This window comes from Tursiops truncatus, chromosome 4, assembly GCF_011762595.2.
Source record: "Tursiops truncatus isolate mTurTru1 chromosome 4, mTurTru1.mat.Y, whole genome shotgun sequence".
Classification (NCBI taxonomy): domain Eukaryota; kingdom Metazoa; phylum Chordata; class Mammalia; order Artiodactyla; family Delphinidae; genus Tursiops; species Tursiops truncatus.
The window spans coordinates 118,810,495-118,827,026 of record NC_047037.1 but is presented as its reverse complement, the minus strand read 5'-3'; the positions used below and the strand labels follow the sequence as shown (position 1 = coordinate 118,827,026).

General features: G+C 36.0%; 1 protein-coding gene across 2 annotated transcripts in view; it reads left to right on the top strand.

Annotated features, from left to right (window-relative positions):
- Nucleotides 1–16,532, top strand: part of TMPRSS15 (transmembrane serine protease 15) — a 135,140-nt gene that overhangs the window by 18,450 nt on the left and 100,158 nt on the right. For both annotated transcript variants that reach the window (XM_019922279.3, XM_073803640.1), the window contains 2 exons: nt 9,720–9,853; nt 15,805–15,913. In XM_019922279.3, coding sequence (XP_019777838.2) covers nt 9,720–9,853; nt 15,805–15,913 — 243 coding nt within the window. The remainder of the gene's footprint in view (nt 1–9,719; nt 9,854–15,804; nt 15,914–16,532) is intronic.

Here is a 16,532-nt window from a genome sequence, read left to right as displayed (position 1 = left end):
TATTTTATGTTTGGTAGTGTATATATGTTCATGCCACTCTCTTACTTTGTCCCAGCTTACCCTTTCCCCTTCCCAGTATCTTCAAGTCCATTCTCTACGTCTGCGTCTTTATTCCTGTCCTGCCCCTATGTTCTTCAGTACCAGTATTATTATTATTATTTAGATTGCATATACATGCATTAGCATACAGTATTTGTTTTTCTCTTTTTGACTTTCTTCACTCTGTATGACAGATTCTTAGTCCATCGACCTCACTACAAAGAACTCAATTTCATTTCCTTTTATGGCTGAGTAATATTCCATTATATATATGTGCCACATCTTCTTTATCCATTCACCTGTCGATGGACATTCAGGTTGCTTCCATGTCCTGGCTATTGTGAATAGAGCTGCAATGAACACTGTGGTACTTGACTATTTTTGAACTATGGCTTTCTCAGGGTATATGCCCAAGAGTGAGATTGCTGGGTCATATGACAGTTCTATTTTTAGTTTTTAAAGGAAACTCCATGCTGTTCTCCACAGTGGCTGTAACAATTTACACTCCCACCAACAGTGCAAGAGGGTCCCCATCTCATCACACCCTCTCCAGCATTTATTGTTTGTACATTTTTTGATTATAGCCATTCTGAGTGCTGTGAGGTGATACCTCATTGTAGTTTTGATTTGCATTTCTCTAATGATTAGTGATGTTGAGCATCCTTTCATGTGTTTGCTGGCAAACTATATATCTTCTTCGGAGAAATGCTTATTTAGGTTTTCTGCCCATTTTTGGACGGGGTTGTTTGTTTTTTGGATATTAAGTTGCATGAGCTGCTTGTAAATTTTGGAGATTAATCCTCTGTCAGTTGCTTCAATTGCAAATATTTTCTCCCATTCTGAGGGTTGTCTTTTCAGCTTGTTTATGGTTTCCTTTGCTCTGCAAAAGCTTTTAAGTTTCATTAGGTCCCATTTGTTTATTTTTGTTTTTATTTCCATTTCTCTAGGAGGAGGGTCAAAAAGAACCTTGCTGTGATTTATATCATAGAATGTTCTGCCTATGATTTCCTCTAAGAGTCTGATAGTGTCTGGCCTTACATTTAGGTCTTTAATCCATTTTGAGTTTATTTTTGTGTACAGTGTTAGGGAGTGTTCTAATTTCATTCTTTTATGTGTACCTGTCCAGTTTTCCCAGCATCACTTATTGAAGAGGCTGTCTTTTCTCCATTGTATATTCTTGCCTCCTTTATCAAAGATAAGGTGACCATATGTGCGTGGGTTTATCTCTGGGCTTTCTATCCTGTTCCATTGATCTATATTTCTGTTTTCGTGCCAGTACCATATTGTCTTGATTACTGTAGCTTTGTAGTATAGTCTGAAGTCCAGGAGCCTGATTCTTCCAGCTTGGGTTTCCTTTCTCAAGATTGCTTTGGCTATTCATGGTCTTTTGTGTTTCCATATAAATTGTGAATTTTTTTTTTTGTTCTAGTTCTGTGGAAAATGGCATTGGTAGTTTGATAGTGATTGCATTGAATCTGTAGATTGCTTTGGGTAGTAGAGTCATTTTCACAAAGTTGATTCTTCCAATCCAGGAACATGGTATATCTCTCCATCTGTTTGTGTCATCTTTAATTTCTTTCATCAGTGTCTTGTATTTTTCTGCACACAGGTCTTTTGTCTCTTTAGGTAGGTTTATTTCTAGGTATTTTATTCTTTTTGTTGCAATGGTAAATGGGAGTGCTTCCTTAATTTCTCTTTCAGATTTTTCATCATTAGTGTATAGGAATGCAAGAGATTTCTGTGCATTCATCTTGTATCCTGCGACTTTACCAAATTCATTGATTAGCTCTCGTAGTTTTCTGGTAGCATCTTTAGGATTCTCTATGTATAGCATCATGTCATCTGCAAGCAGTGACAGTTTTACTTCTTTTCTGATTTGGATTCCTTTTATTTCTTTTTCTTCTCTGATTTCCGTGGCTAAAACCTCCAAAACTATAATAATATTGGTGAGAGTGGCAACCTTGTCTTGTTCCTGATCTTAGTGGAAATGCTTTCAGTTTTTCACCATTGAAAACAATGTTGGCTGTGGGTTTGTTATATATGGCCTTTATTATGTTGAGGTAAGTTCCCTTCATGCCTACTTTCTGGAGAGTTTTTATCATAAATGGGTGTTGAATTTTGTTGAAAGCGTTTTCTACATCTGTAGAGATGATCATATGGTTTTTCTCCTTCAGTTTATTAATCTGGTTTATCACATTGATTGATTTGTGTATAATGAAGAATCCTTGCATTCCTGGGATAAACCCAACCTGATCATGGTGTATGATCCTTTTAATATGCTGTTGGATTCTGTTTGCTAGTATTTTGTTGAGAATTTTTGCATCTATGTTCATCAGTGATATTGGCCTGTAGTTTTCTTTCTTTGTGACATCTTTATCTGGTTTTGATATCAGGTTGATGGTGGCCTTGTAGAATGAGTTTGGGAGTGTTCCTCCCTCTGCTATATTTTGGAAGAGTTCGAGAAGGATAGGTGTTAGCTCTTCTCTAAATATTTGATAGAATTCACCTGTGAAGCCATCTGGTCCTGGGCTTTTGTTTATTAGAAGATTTTTAATCACAGTCTCAATTTCAGTGCTTGTGATTGGTCTGTTTATATATTCTATTTCTTCTTGATTCAGTCTCAGAAGGTTGTGCTTTTCTAAGAATTTGTCCATTTCTTCCAAGTTGTCCATTTTATTGGCATATACTTCCTTGTAGTAATCTTTCGTGATCCTTTGTATTTTTGCAGTGTCAGTTGTTACTTCTCCTTTTCATTCTTAATTCTATTGATTTGAGTCTTCTCCCTTTCTTTCTTGATGAGTCTGGCTAATGGTTTATCAATTTTGTTTATCTTCTCAAAGATCCAGCTTTCAGTTTTATTGATCTTTGCTACTGTTTCCTTCATTTCTTTTTCATTTATTTCTGATCTGATCTTTATGATTTCTTTCCTTCTGCTAACTTTGGGATTTTTTTGGTTCTTTCTCTAATTGCTTTAGGTGTAAGGTTAGGTTGTTTCTTTGAGATATTTCTTGTTTCTTGAGGTAGGATTGTATTGCTATAAACTTCCCTCTTAGAACTATTTTGCTGCATTCCATAGGTTTTGGGTCATCATGTTTTCATTGTCATTTGTTTCTAGGTATTCTTTGATTTCCTCTTTGACTTCTTCAGTGATCTCTTGTTTATTTAGTAGTGTATTGTTTAGTCTCCATGTGTTAGCATTTTTTGCAGATGTTTTCCTGTAATTTATATCTTGTCTGATAGTGTTGTGGTTGGAAAAGATACTTGATACAATTTCAATTTCCTTAAATCTATCAAAGCTTGATTTGTGACCCAAGATATGATCTATCCTGGAGAATGTTCCATGAGCACTTGAGAAGAAATTGTATAATGTTATTTTTGGATGGAATATCCTATAAATATCATTTAAGTCCATCTTGTTTAATTTATCATCTAAAGCTTGTGTTTCCTTATTTATTTTCATTTTGGATGATCTATTTGTGAAAGTGGGGTATTAATGTCCCCTATGATTATTGTATTACTGTTGATTTCCCCTTTCATGGTTGTTAGCATTTCCTGTATGTATTGAGGTGCTCCTATGTTGAGTGCATAAATATTTATAATTGTTATATCTTCTTCTCAGATTGATCCCTTGATCATTATGTAGTTTCCTTCTTGGTCTCTTGTAATAGTCTTTATTTTAAAGCCTATTTTGTCTGATATGAGAATTGTTACACCAGCTTTTTTTGATTTCCATTTGCATGGAATATCTTTTTCCACTCGCTCACTTTCAGTCTGTATGCGTCCCTAGGTCTGAAGTGGGTGTCTTGTAGACAGCATATATACAGGTCGTGTTTTTGTATCCATTCAGCCAGTCTACGTCTTTTGGTTGGAGCATTTAATCCATTTACATGTAAGGTAGTTATCGATATGTATGTTCCTGTTACTATTTTCTTAATTGTTTTGGGTTTGTTATTGTAGGTCTTTTCCTTCTTTTGTGTTTCCTGCCTAGAGAAGTTCCTTTAGCATTTGTTGTAAAGCTGGTTTGGTGGTGCTGAATTCTCTTAGCTTTTGCTTGTCTGTAAAGGTTTTAATTTTTCCATCAAATCTGAATGAGATCCTTGCTGGGTAGAGTAATCTTGGTTGTAGATTTTTCTCTTTCATCACTTTAAATATGTCCGCCACTCCCTTCTGGCTTGCAGAGTTTCTCCTGAAAGTTCAGCCGTAACTTTATGGGGATTCCCTTATATGTTATTTCTTGTCTTTCACTTGCTGCTTTTAATATTTTTTCTTTGTATTTACTTTTTGATAGTTTGATTAATATGTGTCTTGGCATGTTTCCCCCTGGATTTATCCTGTAAAGGACTCTCTGCACTTCCGGGACTTGATTGACTATATCCTTTCCCAAACTAGGGAAGTTTTCAACTATAATCTCTTCAAATATTTTCTCAGTCCCTTTCTTTTTTCTTCCTCTTCTGAGACCCCTATGATTTGAATGTTGGTGCATTTAATATTGTCCCAGAGGTCTCTAAGACTGTCGTCAATTATTTTCATTCTTTTTTTCTTTATTCTGTTCTGCTGTAGTTATTTCCATGATTTTATCTTTCAGGTCATTTATCGGTTCTTCTGCCTCAGTTATTCTGCTATTGATTCCTTTTGGAGAATTTTAATTTTCATTTATTGTGTCTTTCATCACTGTTTGTTTGCTCTTTAATTCTTCTAGGTCTTTGTTAAACATTTCTTGTATTTTCTCTATTCTATTTCCACGATTTTGGATCACCTTTACTATCATTACTCTGAGTTGTTTTTCAGGTAGACTGCCTATTTCCTCTTCATTTGTTTGGTCTGGTGGATTTTTACCTTGCCCCTTCATTTGCTGTGTGTTTTTCTGTCTTCTCATTTTGCTTAACTTACTGTGCTTGCGGTCTCCTTTTAGTAGCCTGCAGGTTCATAGTTCCTGTTGTTTTTGGTGTCTGCCCCAGTGGCTAAGGTTGATTCAATGGGTTGGGTAGGTTTCCTGGTGGAGGGGACTGGCACCTGTGTTCTGGTGGATGAGGCTGGCTCTTGTCCTTCTGGTGAGCAGGACCATGTCTGGTGATGTGTTTTGTGGTGTCTGTGACCTTATTATGATTTTAGGCAGCCTCTCTGCTAATGCGTGTGATTGTGTTCCTGTATTGCTAGTTGTTTGGCATAGGGTGTCCAGCACTGTAGCTTGCTGGTCGTTGAGTGGAGCTGGGTCTTAGCATTGAGCAGGAGATCTCTGGGAGAGCTTTCACCATTTTATATTATGTGGAACCAAAAGGCCTCTGATGGACCAATGTCCTGAACTTGGCTCTCCCGCCTCAGAGGCACTGGCCCGACACACGGCCAGAGTACCAAGACCCTGTCAGCCACACGGCTCAGAAGAAAAGGGAGAAAAAAATAAAATAAAATAAAGTTATTAAAATAAAAAAAGTTGTTAAAAATAAAAAAAAAATTAAAAGTAATAAAAATAAAGGAAAGAAAGAAAGAAGAGAGCAATCAAACCAAAAAAAAATCCACTAATGATAACAAGCATTAAAGATTATACTAAAAACACAACAATATATGGACAGACAGAACCCTAGGATAAATGGTACAAGCAAAGCTACACAGACAAAATCACCCAAAGAAGCATACACATACACACTCACAAAACGAGAAAAAAGAAAAAAAAAAATATATATATATATATGTAGAGAGCTACCAAATCAATAAACAAATCTACCAATGATAATAAACTCTAAATACTAACCTAAGATAAACATAAAACCAGAAATCAATTAAATGCAGAAAGCAAACCCTAAGTCTACAGTTGCTCCCAAAGTCCACTGCCTCAATTTTGGGATGATTCGTTGTCTATTTAGGTATTCCACAGATGCAGGGTACCTCACGTTGATTGTGGAGATTTAATCCACTGCCCCTGAGGCTGCTGGGAGAGATTTCCCTTTCTCTTCTTTGTTCGCACAACTCCTGGGGTTCAGCTTTGGATCTGGAACCCCTCTGCGTGTAGGTCGCCTGAGGGCGTCTGTTCTTCCCTTAGACTGGACGGGGTTAAAGGAGCAGCTGATTCGGGGGCTCTGGCTCACTCAGGCCGGGGGAAGGGAGGGGCACGGAGTGCAGGTCGAGCCTGCGGAGGCAGAGGCCGGTGTGACGTTGTACCCGCCTGAGGCGCGCCATGTGTTCTCCTGGGCAAGTTGTCCCTGGATCACGGGACACTGGCAGTGGCGGGCGGCAGAGGCTCCCGGGAGGGGAGGTGGGGATAGTGACCTGTGCTCGCACACAGGCTTCTTGGTAGTGGCAGCAGCAGCCTTAGCGTCTCCTGCCCGTCTCTGGGGTCTGCTCTGATAGCCGCAGCTCGTGCCCGTCTCTGGAGCTCCTTTAAGCGGCGCTCTCAATCCCCTCTCCTCGCGCACCAGGAAACAAAGAGGCAAGAAAAAGTCTCTTGTCTCTTCGGCAGGTCCAGACTTTTCCCGGACTCCCTCCCGGCTAGCTGTGGCGCACTAACCCCTTTTGGCTGTGTTCACGCAGCCAATCCCAGTCCTCTCTCTGAGGTCTGACCTCCGAAGCCCGAGCCTCAGTTCCCAGCCCCACCCGCCCCGGCGGGTGAGCAGACAAGCCTCTCGGGCTGGTGAGTGCCGGTCGGCACTGATCCTCTGTGCGGGAATCTCTCCGCTTTGCCGTCTGCGCCCCTATTGCTGTGCTCTCCTCGGTGTCTCTGATGCTTCCACCCTGCCCAGCCATCATCTCCGCCTGCAAAGGGGCTTCCTAGTGTGTGGAAACCTTTCCTCCTTCACAGCTCCCTCCCACTGGTGCAGGTCCTGTCCCGATCCTTTTGTCTCTGTTTTTTTCTTTTTTCTTTTGCCCTACCCAAGTACGTGGGGAGTCTCCTGCCTTTTGGGAGGTCTGAGGTCTTCTGCCAGCGTTCAGTAGGTGTTCTGAAGGAGCTGTTCCACTTGTAGATGTATTTCTGATGTGTTTGTGGGGAGGAAGGTGATCTCCATATCCTACTCCTCCGCCATCTTGAAGGTCTCCCCCTCATGTTGGTTTTGATATGAGGAACTTCTCTTTATTCATGGACCAAGACAGCTGAAGTGTGTTTATATACCAGAATGTGGAGATAGAGTACAATCTTGACATAATATAATATTCCACCTTCAAATCAAAATATTTCAAACTAGAGTTATTTTCTAATCCCACCAGCTGTTTCTCTTATAATCACTAACATGACTAATGACCGTTGGTAATTCAACTGGCCACTCCAAAAGTGGACTTACCATCCTTAGCATCCCCTTAGCCACCGCTCTCTGATCAGGGGCACATTTGGTCACTAAAGCTCATCAATTCTACTTATAAAATAGCGGTTGGAATATGCCCCATCTCTTCTGCAAGTGCAAGAGTTGAGTTCCAACCCTCATCAACTTTCACCTTGACCATTGAAACAGTTTCTCAATTGGTCTGCTCTGAAGAGATTCTCCACTTGGTCCTGGAATTGTCTTTATGGAACATGGACTGGTCATATCACATATATATGTAAACACTTTCAATGCCATTGCTTATAGAAAAATACTTTAATATGTTAAAAGATTTTTAAAAAGTCCCCCAGAATTTGGCACTAAACTCCCTTCCTGCCATAGCTTCAATTAACATCCCAACATCTAGGTAGAGTCCTCTGTTCTGCATATATTAATATGCTCTTGTCATATCACTATGTATACATTTCACATACCTCTCTTCCTTGTGTATTTCTAAGCATCCTTCAAAATTTAGTTTATGTGAAGATGCTTTCAATCCCTACCTCAGAAGGAAAATAATCCATTGTGTAGCCCAGTCTTTGATGTTCTCATATCACTTTTTTCTACATCATTTAAAAAATTTATTAGTTAATGAACCAGTCTCCAACTAAACTCCAAGCTCCATGAGAATAGCCTCTGCCTTACTCATCCTTTTATCTCTATCCCTTAAAAATCCATGACACAAAGTAGAAATAAATACTTGTAGAGTGAATGAATGATCATTAATGAAATCAAAAGATCCCAAGGGGTGTCACTTGCCAGTGTGGTTTTGAAATTCACTCTATGAAGTTCAATAAGCAACAGATAAAATATGAAACATCAGGAAGTGAAGTTCCCATGAGAAGCATTAGATTAGACAAAATTATAATTTTCCTAGTTATATCCCCAAATCTATTCTTATAGATGCTGAACACTTAGAATTCTATTAACAACTGTTAAAATGAGACTTAGAATTTCTAGAATAATGCCCTTTTTTCTCATTTATTTATTTATCAAGCATTTATGGAATACTATCAACACTATGCCTTTCATGGATTAGGGACTCAACAATTAAGGACTCTCTTGATGAGTATCTCATATATATCTCATAATATGCATATGTGTTTATTCAATACAATTTTTATCAATTATTATTCTCTTAAGTGGGAGTATTTTGTCATTTGGGAATGGCTCTGGTTTTTATCCTTTCCTATTTTAGATGTTAGGTGATCCTTGAATTTCCCAATGGTTTATATCCACGTTAATTACAGACAATTACAAAAGTCCAATTTAGTTGTATATATACTCAGCAACCCTGTCCATAATGTTCCTAATTAAGTATTACCTTAGCAGATTTATTGACAGAAGCACTTTTCTTTCTCCAATTAATTTCTTGGAGTATAAGGAGAAATTTCAGAATCAAATATATGTTTAAAACCCAGCAGATGGCAGTGTAATGCTGGTTTTGAGATTAAGAACAATAACAAAAAATGTTATTGAGCTTAAAGATTTTCCAAAAACTTTAAACTGTCATTGTTATTCTAATCATAGACAAAAAATATTCAAATTCTCACATTGCTTAGAAAATAAAAACATATGTGTTTATCTAGTGGGCATACAAATATATTTTTAGAATTGCACCTAAAATTTCCAAGTCAATTTCTAGAAGTAAAATGTGTTTCTCAGTCCATCTCTATATCTAGAAATGTGGAAGAGGAGAAGGGGAAGGACAGGACAGGCTGAGAGGTACAAATTGATCAGATCATGGCCAGAGTATGGCATGGAGTCCTTCAGGGCCATGTTTGCACCTTTCCCCCTAAGAACCTCTGATTCAAGAAGTGAGGAGATATTGAACAGAAATAACCTTTGGGTTCCTCATGCTCAATGCGCTGGGAATTTTAAGTGTTTTATTTTACTATAAAATAGCTTTCTTTGACAAATTTTACTCTGCAGGATGCAAACCTTGACTTCAGCCACTATATTTTCAAATGATAAGTTTATAAGTAAACGAAGTGGCTACTAGATACTGCAGATGATGTGATACATATTCCAATAAATTGTCCCACATTACACATTACAATCCTAGGAGGTGTAAATATTGGTGACTAAATGTCCAAACTGTAGTACTGATTTGTCGAGGTTAAAAATCAACAAAATAAACATCATATTTGACATCTATGAAGAAATATGTATCATTTCTTCAAAATTTAAAACTCTAAGATTTTACAAATGATCGATTAATTAAATGAAATAAATATTTCTTTTGGAAATTGAAATACATGCTTATAAGTAAGCACATACTTACCTAAATGACAAAAAATACATGTTAACTATCCAGACATTGTACATATCTCATTAGTTGGAAATTAAATCTACTATGTGGGAAACTTATAAATCCAATCTTTTTTTAAAAGGACATGTCTCAATAGAGTGCCCACCTGATTCAAGGCTGTGTGCTGATGCTCTAAATTGTATAGCAATTGATTTATTTTGTGATGGAGAATTGAACTGTCCAGATGGCTCTGATGAAGACAATAAAATTTGTGGTAAGTGATGACCTTCCCTCCCTCTTCACCCTTCTTTTCCATCCTCCCTCACTATGTACTCACACACATACACACACACCCCTCAAGTACCAAAAACTACTGGAGAATGATATATCCCAATAGCCATGTTTATAATTTAATACAAAACTCCAGAAAATAATTATATTAATATTTCCTAAACTTTATCACATGACATTAAGCATATTAATTAAACAGAATTCCATTCGACAAGTGTAGAAAGAATGCTGTAGTTAATGTCTGGGGGAGGAGATTGGCATTATTTTTCATCCCATATTAAGCTACTACAAACTATTATGAATTTGAACACTTTTTCACCGTCTTATCATAATATTGGTCATTTTATTTTTGCTATTTTAACAGTTTCTAACTCAGTAATCACCATCCCTTAATTTTTATTGTTGCCTTTATTCACCTTTTGGCAAAGAAACAAAAGATATCTTAAAAACTGTACTGAGTTGTAGTTCTGTGAACAAGGGAAATCAGCTACAAATAAGATCTTCATGTTTGATCAATAAAATATCTGTGTTTTTTTTGTAAATTTTGGCATTTGTTTTGAGTGCTAATAATTTTTAAAATCACTATTATTATTATTATTTAACACTTAAGTAGTACTTACTAAATGCCAAACATGGCTCTAAGTGATATAAACATATTTCTTCTTTGGCTTATTTCTTCATTTTATCACTGGGTAATATACACATGAAAGATTAACACATAAATGTACATACAGATTGGTAAGGAATGTGAGGAACTATCTGAACAATTCTAATCTATAATTTGTTCTTGAAAAATTAAACAGCAGGAATTGAACAAATTTTTGGTGTGGTTTACAATCAGTTTAAAAATTGACCATGAGTACCATTAGTTCCCGAAATGTGAAAAGGCTTTAATTACAATTTGCTACACTTTGTTCTTCTATTATTTGTTACACTTTGCTCTTCTTGCTTGATTTTAATTGAAGATGAATGCTCCATTACCAACCAAAGTTTAAAAAATTACCTATACCCTCAGTATATACTTGAAAAGACAGGCAGTTGTTCTGTTTCCCAGAACCAACTCAAAAACTGGCAACTTGACTGAAGAGTCTTCTACTAAGCAATCCTAATTCAAATGTTCTTGGATAAAATTCAAACTTCAGAGTTTAACTACATACTTTGAAGTGCACTCAGAGCATATTGGAAGAAAGTGTAGGCTACAGAATATTTTTTAATCTATTTTATATAACTAAGTTACTCAAAGAAAAAGAAAACAACATCCTATTTTGCTATGCTTTTCAGGCAGTTTTCAAAACCTTTTCACAGAGAATGTGATGCAAGTGTGCCATCATGAGGTAATAAAGGTGATGCTGATTTATATTTCAAAAATAATGTGTATCAAAGTGAGACACATACCTTTAAGCCTGTATAATGATGATCGATAAATTTAAATGGGGAAAAATATATAAGATGAATAATCAGAAAATGAACCACACCTATTATGTGCTCTTTACTGTCATGGAGTTTATAATTTTCATAAAAAAATAGTATCCATGCATATCAAAAAATAACCATAGAAATATCCTATATGTGGCAACTTGTCCTAAAACAAGTTATAAGGCCATGAATTATTTTTCTTAGTCATTCTAAACTCATGACGTGAACCTCACTATTAGAACTGAATTCTCTAAATTTGCCTGAAAAACATAATCAAACTGCATTATTATTTTTCAATATCATGGAGGTTTTATGTTAATTTAAACAGTATCAATTCACCATCCATGTCACTAACTTTCTTAAGCCTCTGAATCCTCGTTTGCCACTTTTACTTGATTCTCGTCTTTATTTGTGTTTTAAAGTTAGCATTATATCTATTTTTGAAAAACAATTTAAAGTTGTTGTGGGAAAAGTGGACAAATCAATTACTCTATCCATCTAGGATTTTTCAAGCATATATAAGTTGTTTTATTTATTATTTAATCATGAATGATTGTGAGTTCTTCACCTCAGCACCACCTCAAACTTCTATAGCATAATTTCTACATGAAAGCCCTGTCCATCAATCTATGTTCACTGAAAGATTATTTTAAGAGAATTCTCTATGTGAAACTGACCTTTGCTCTATCTCTTTTTTCTCCTCCAGCTGTGAGCTCTAATTCTAGTTTGTGTTATTAATAGAGTCATAATAATGTTAACTTGCTAAACAGCTTCTTTTACAGTCTTTAGTTATTTAGGTTTTCACAACTTATAGCTGACTATAGCAGAACCAAGGTTTCTTTAAATTGTTTTTTTCTTCTGATGAAAATTGCATCAGCAGGAAAGTTCACTTTTTAGCTGACCTATGAGAAGAAGAGATGCTGACTCAAACAGCCTTTAGGACAATGTTCGGGCCTGTTTGGAAGTTGGCAAGTGTCTCCATAGATTGTTTGCATGCACAATGTATGTGCATGCCTTATACGTATGTGCACAATAGATGGGCAGAGATCATGTTTGATTTACGTTCCTAGAGAATTCAAAACCCTGAGAAAACACACAACTAATAAACATTGAGCCAGCAGAAGGAGCTGGGTCCTAAGAACACACCTATATGAATCCCATTCCATTACAGGCAATTTCAGATAGTGCAATAGAATGGCTGATATTATTTGTCAGGCTCATTGATCTCTCACTGAGAATTTTTTTTTGATGCTACACTTAAAAGAACTTCGTAGTCAAAAATTATAATCCTGAATACCCAGTAATCCTACTCAGCCATGGCTGGGTTATATCTGTTTTGCCAAAAGTCTGTCCTGCTTCATGACATGTAACATTAGGTTCTCCAGAAATATCCTGAAATTAAATGAAAGAATGTACGAGAAAGTCCCTAGCACAAGCCTATATCTTGAAATGATAATATTTTGGCATTCTGAATTTTGCTATTATAAGTAGTTCAATATTATTGTAATTTTATTTTAAATGTGTTCAGGAATATTCTTCTTAATCTTTACTTAAGTGCAGGAATTCCCAGAGGCCCTTTAGAGCAGAACTAGACCTGTAGATTATCCATTTCCACTAAAACTCAGCAACTTCATAGAAAACTGAACAGGCAAACTGATCATATTCTTAAGGGCAAGCTAAATATTATGATAAACAATCTTAGCAATGTAAGACAATTATAGTTTATTTATCACTTACGTTATAGTCCAAGAAAGATGGCAAGAGGCTGTGTTCTGCAGACACTCAGCATGCCGGTTCCTCCACCATCCCTTCTGTGCCAAGTTCTCCCCTGGATCCTTTGCAACCTGCTGAGAGACAATGGAAAAACGTTATAGAAGATCTTTTTAGAAATCATATCTGGAGATAAACACAATCACTTTCACTATAGTTTATTAACCAGACTCTGTCACGTGACCCATTTTAGGATATGCAGTCTAGTCATGTACCTAGAAAGGGACTGAATAAGGGTATGGCAAACATACAACAATCTCTGCCACCAGGGTCATCACTCAGCTTTTTGGAAATTTATGAACCCCATTGTACAGCCCAAAGCTATTGATATCTTCCCCCCAAATATGTAGTGAGTGGACATGAAGAATTACTAAAGTGTCACCAGCTTTGCAAACAGGTTTTACAAATTCTAAAACCAGTCTTGTTTTTTTCCTTTTTTCACTCTATCTTTTTTTGCTCCCTCCTGTTTGTTGTGAAGTGCTGTTGCAAACGTGATCTATATTCTAATTTTAAAAACACTGGACATGATGAAATTCCTTTAATTTTCTGTTTCTTCTTTCATTTAAAATCTCTCTCTCTCTCTCTCTCTCTCTCTCTCACACACACACACACACACACACACACACACACACACACACACATCCTGCTTTTCAACGACTGAGTGATGTCACCCTGATAGCTCTATATTTTGCTGTATTAGGCTAATATTAGGTATTGCCTGGCTTTGAATCAACCTTTGTAAGCTGGAAGAACTTATGTTAGTTAACTTACCCGTTCTGTACCTCAGCTTCCCCACCTAAAACTTCATAAATTTGTGGTGAAGGGGACATTAACACTTATATAATGACCTTAGAGCAATGCTGGCACATAATAAACATTCCACCAATGCTAACAGCTGTATTTTAGGGCTGGTAGGATTGATTGTTCTTTCTTACTGTGTTCCTAAGTGTCATAGTTTAAATATAAACTACTTATAATAGTGGTGGATTTTCTTGCACTGCCTGTACTCTTGGAGCCCACATGTTTCTTGACAAACTGTGACTAAAAAGCTCCATATATCACTTAAAATACAAGCAGACACTATTCTTACTTTTATGGTCATTGAAGCTAAGTGATTTTCTCATTTATTCGGCGTGGTTTGTGATGCACAGAGAGTTAAGAGTGAAAAAGGAGATTTTTTTTTTTACAACTAGAAAATTATTTTGCTCTGCATTAAACAGACATATATTTTACTGTTTATCTTCAAATCATACAAATTAGCCTTAATTGTCCTTTCTGCTCCAGCAAGTATTACACGTAAGGTGATTCAGTTCTCTCAACAAGTCACAATTTTTTCTCTTTAATTTCCTGAAGTCTATGATATTGGGTTATTATCTTTTCTGTTCTTAATTTTTTTTCCCTTGGGAATTGGGCTATAATAATCCAATGCATAATCCAATGCAATTAATTCCTAGGACATTATTCTTAAATGGACTTTGTCTTAAAATTTATTTACCTTTCTTTATGCCTCTACCTTATATGCCTTTTAAAAATGTACACCAAAAGTAGCAAAAAGCCAACCAAAATGTGGTATTTTTATCAAGATTTCTATGTGCTTTTCAATTTCTTTCTTCTGTTCATATAAAATGTTTGATGTCATATAATAGCTTGTGTTTTATAACTTGGCAGAATTACTGTGTAATGTTACAGTGGGTTTTTCCATTTATCAATTTAGGATTAGCTTATTCTGCACTCAGATTCCAAGGGCAGCAATTTAATTTTGATAAATTTCCTTGATTTCCCTGCCCTCTATCAACACTTCCAACATACGAGGAATAAACAAAATACCAAAAGAAAAAGGACATATTCCAGGAGTCATTATTTTAGAATTTTGGTGTCAACAGTAGTAAGAATATAGAAAATAACCTAAGAAAAGCTAAAGATTGTGAAAATCAAATCAGTTTTATTTTTAATGCATACTATACATAGCAAGTATAAAAAAAAGCTACAAATTATGACTCCTCTTTCATGCTTTCAAGATTTTAATCTAGTAGGAAATGACTCAGATATAAATTAAGACAACTAGTAATTCATGACATTAAGGAGATGTAAGAGAAGTACATGAAATAAATGTGCTACAAGAATTAAAAGAGGAAAATGAGTTGTCATGGGAGAGAAAAACACACTCAGGAATATTGAATGAAAATATTGAGCTAGATTGTGAGTCCATACAAAAGGAGCAAAAGTGATGAAGGTTAAAAGTTGTGTGCAGTAGATTGAATGGAAGGATCTCTTCAGGCCCCTTTCACCATATGTATCATTTTCCTGGCCATTTTCTGATCATTTTCAGGAAAACGTATCACTAGTGTGCATAGAGGAAGTTCACCCTAGCTCCAATTTAATGGGGAAAATAAAGCAAAAAATAGTAGTTGCTTCTTTAAATTGGAAGTTTACAATTAAGGTGTATTTGTTTTCTTACAAATATAAGAGAATATACTAAAAATGCAACTTAACTATGGGTATTTAGAAATAGAATGATTTTCTAAAGGATCTATAATGGGTTGTGTAAGAGTATTTGAAAATAGCTAATAGATTTAAAACACAAAATCTGATCTATTTCCATTCGATCATTTTAGTTTTGTGAAATGGCCTCGTAGAGATTTAATCATGAGTAGTCTATGAAGGTTCGTTAGGCAATTTGAATCCCATTTCATTTGAGAAACCCTTCCAAGATTGTTTTGTCTAATATTAATTGCCATTTTTTCACAGCCACAGCTTGTGATGGAAGATTTTTGTTGACTGGATCTTCTGGGTCCTTCGAAGCTGCCCATTATCCAAAGTCTTCTAATCCAAGTGTTGTTTGTCGGTGGATTATACGGTAATATACCATCTTCTATTCCATGTTCTTAAGTCATAAAGTCTTTCTCTGATGCAGTTAGTCTTACCATATTTAGTAATGTATTTATGTTTTGGACAATTTTTTTCATTAACTACGAAGCAAAGCCTTCCCAACTGATATCCTGTCCAAGAAATTTCTCTCTCATTCTTAACCTTTTAAAAAGGAATTTTGCCCTATGAATAATAAATGGGGCCATCTCATTGGGCTTTGTAGAAAGTTTTTTTTTTCCATATAGTTGGCACAAATCAAATGCTGCCAAAATTAACAACATGCCTCTATGTCTGTGTATTGCAAGGAACTGTATTTCACTTAGCTGCATCTTAGCTACAGAGTAGTTCCTTTCTCATTATGCTTGCATCCATGTGAAATCTCCGACGGTGTGATTTGGTCATGGCAGATCAAGAGCTGGGAAACCCATTATACTCATCCTTTGTGTTGTATCTTGAATAACACTTAGTTCACTTACTATATATTTGACCTCCAAGTCTTAATTCAATTGACGAATCCAATCATTATGATGATCAAAATAATCAAACTGCTGATAGCTTGTCTACTTTAATATTTGCCTAAACGTTTTTCACAGAGGAGTAGTACCTAA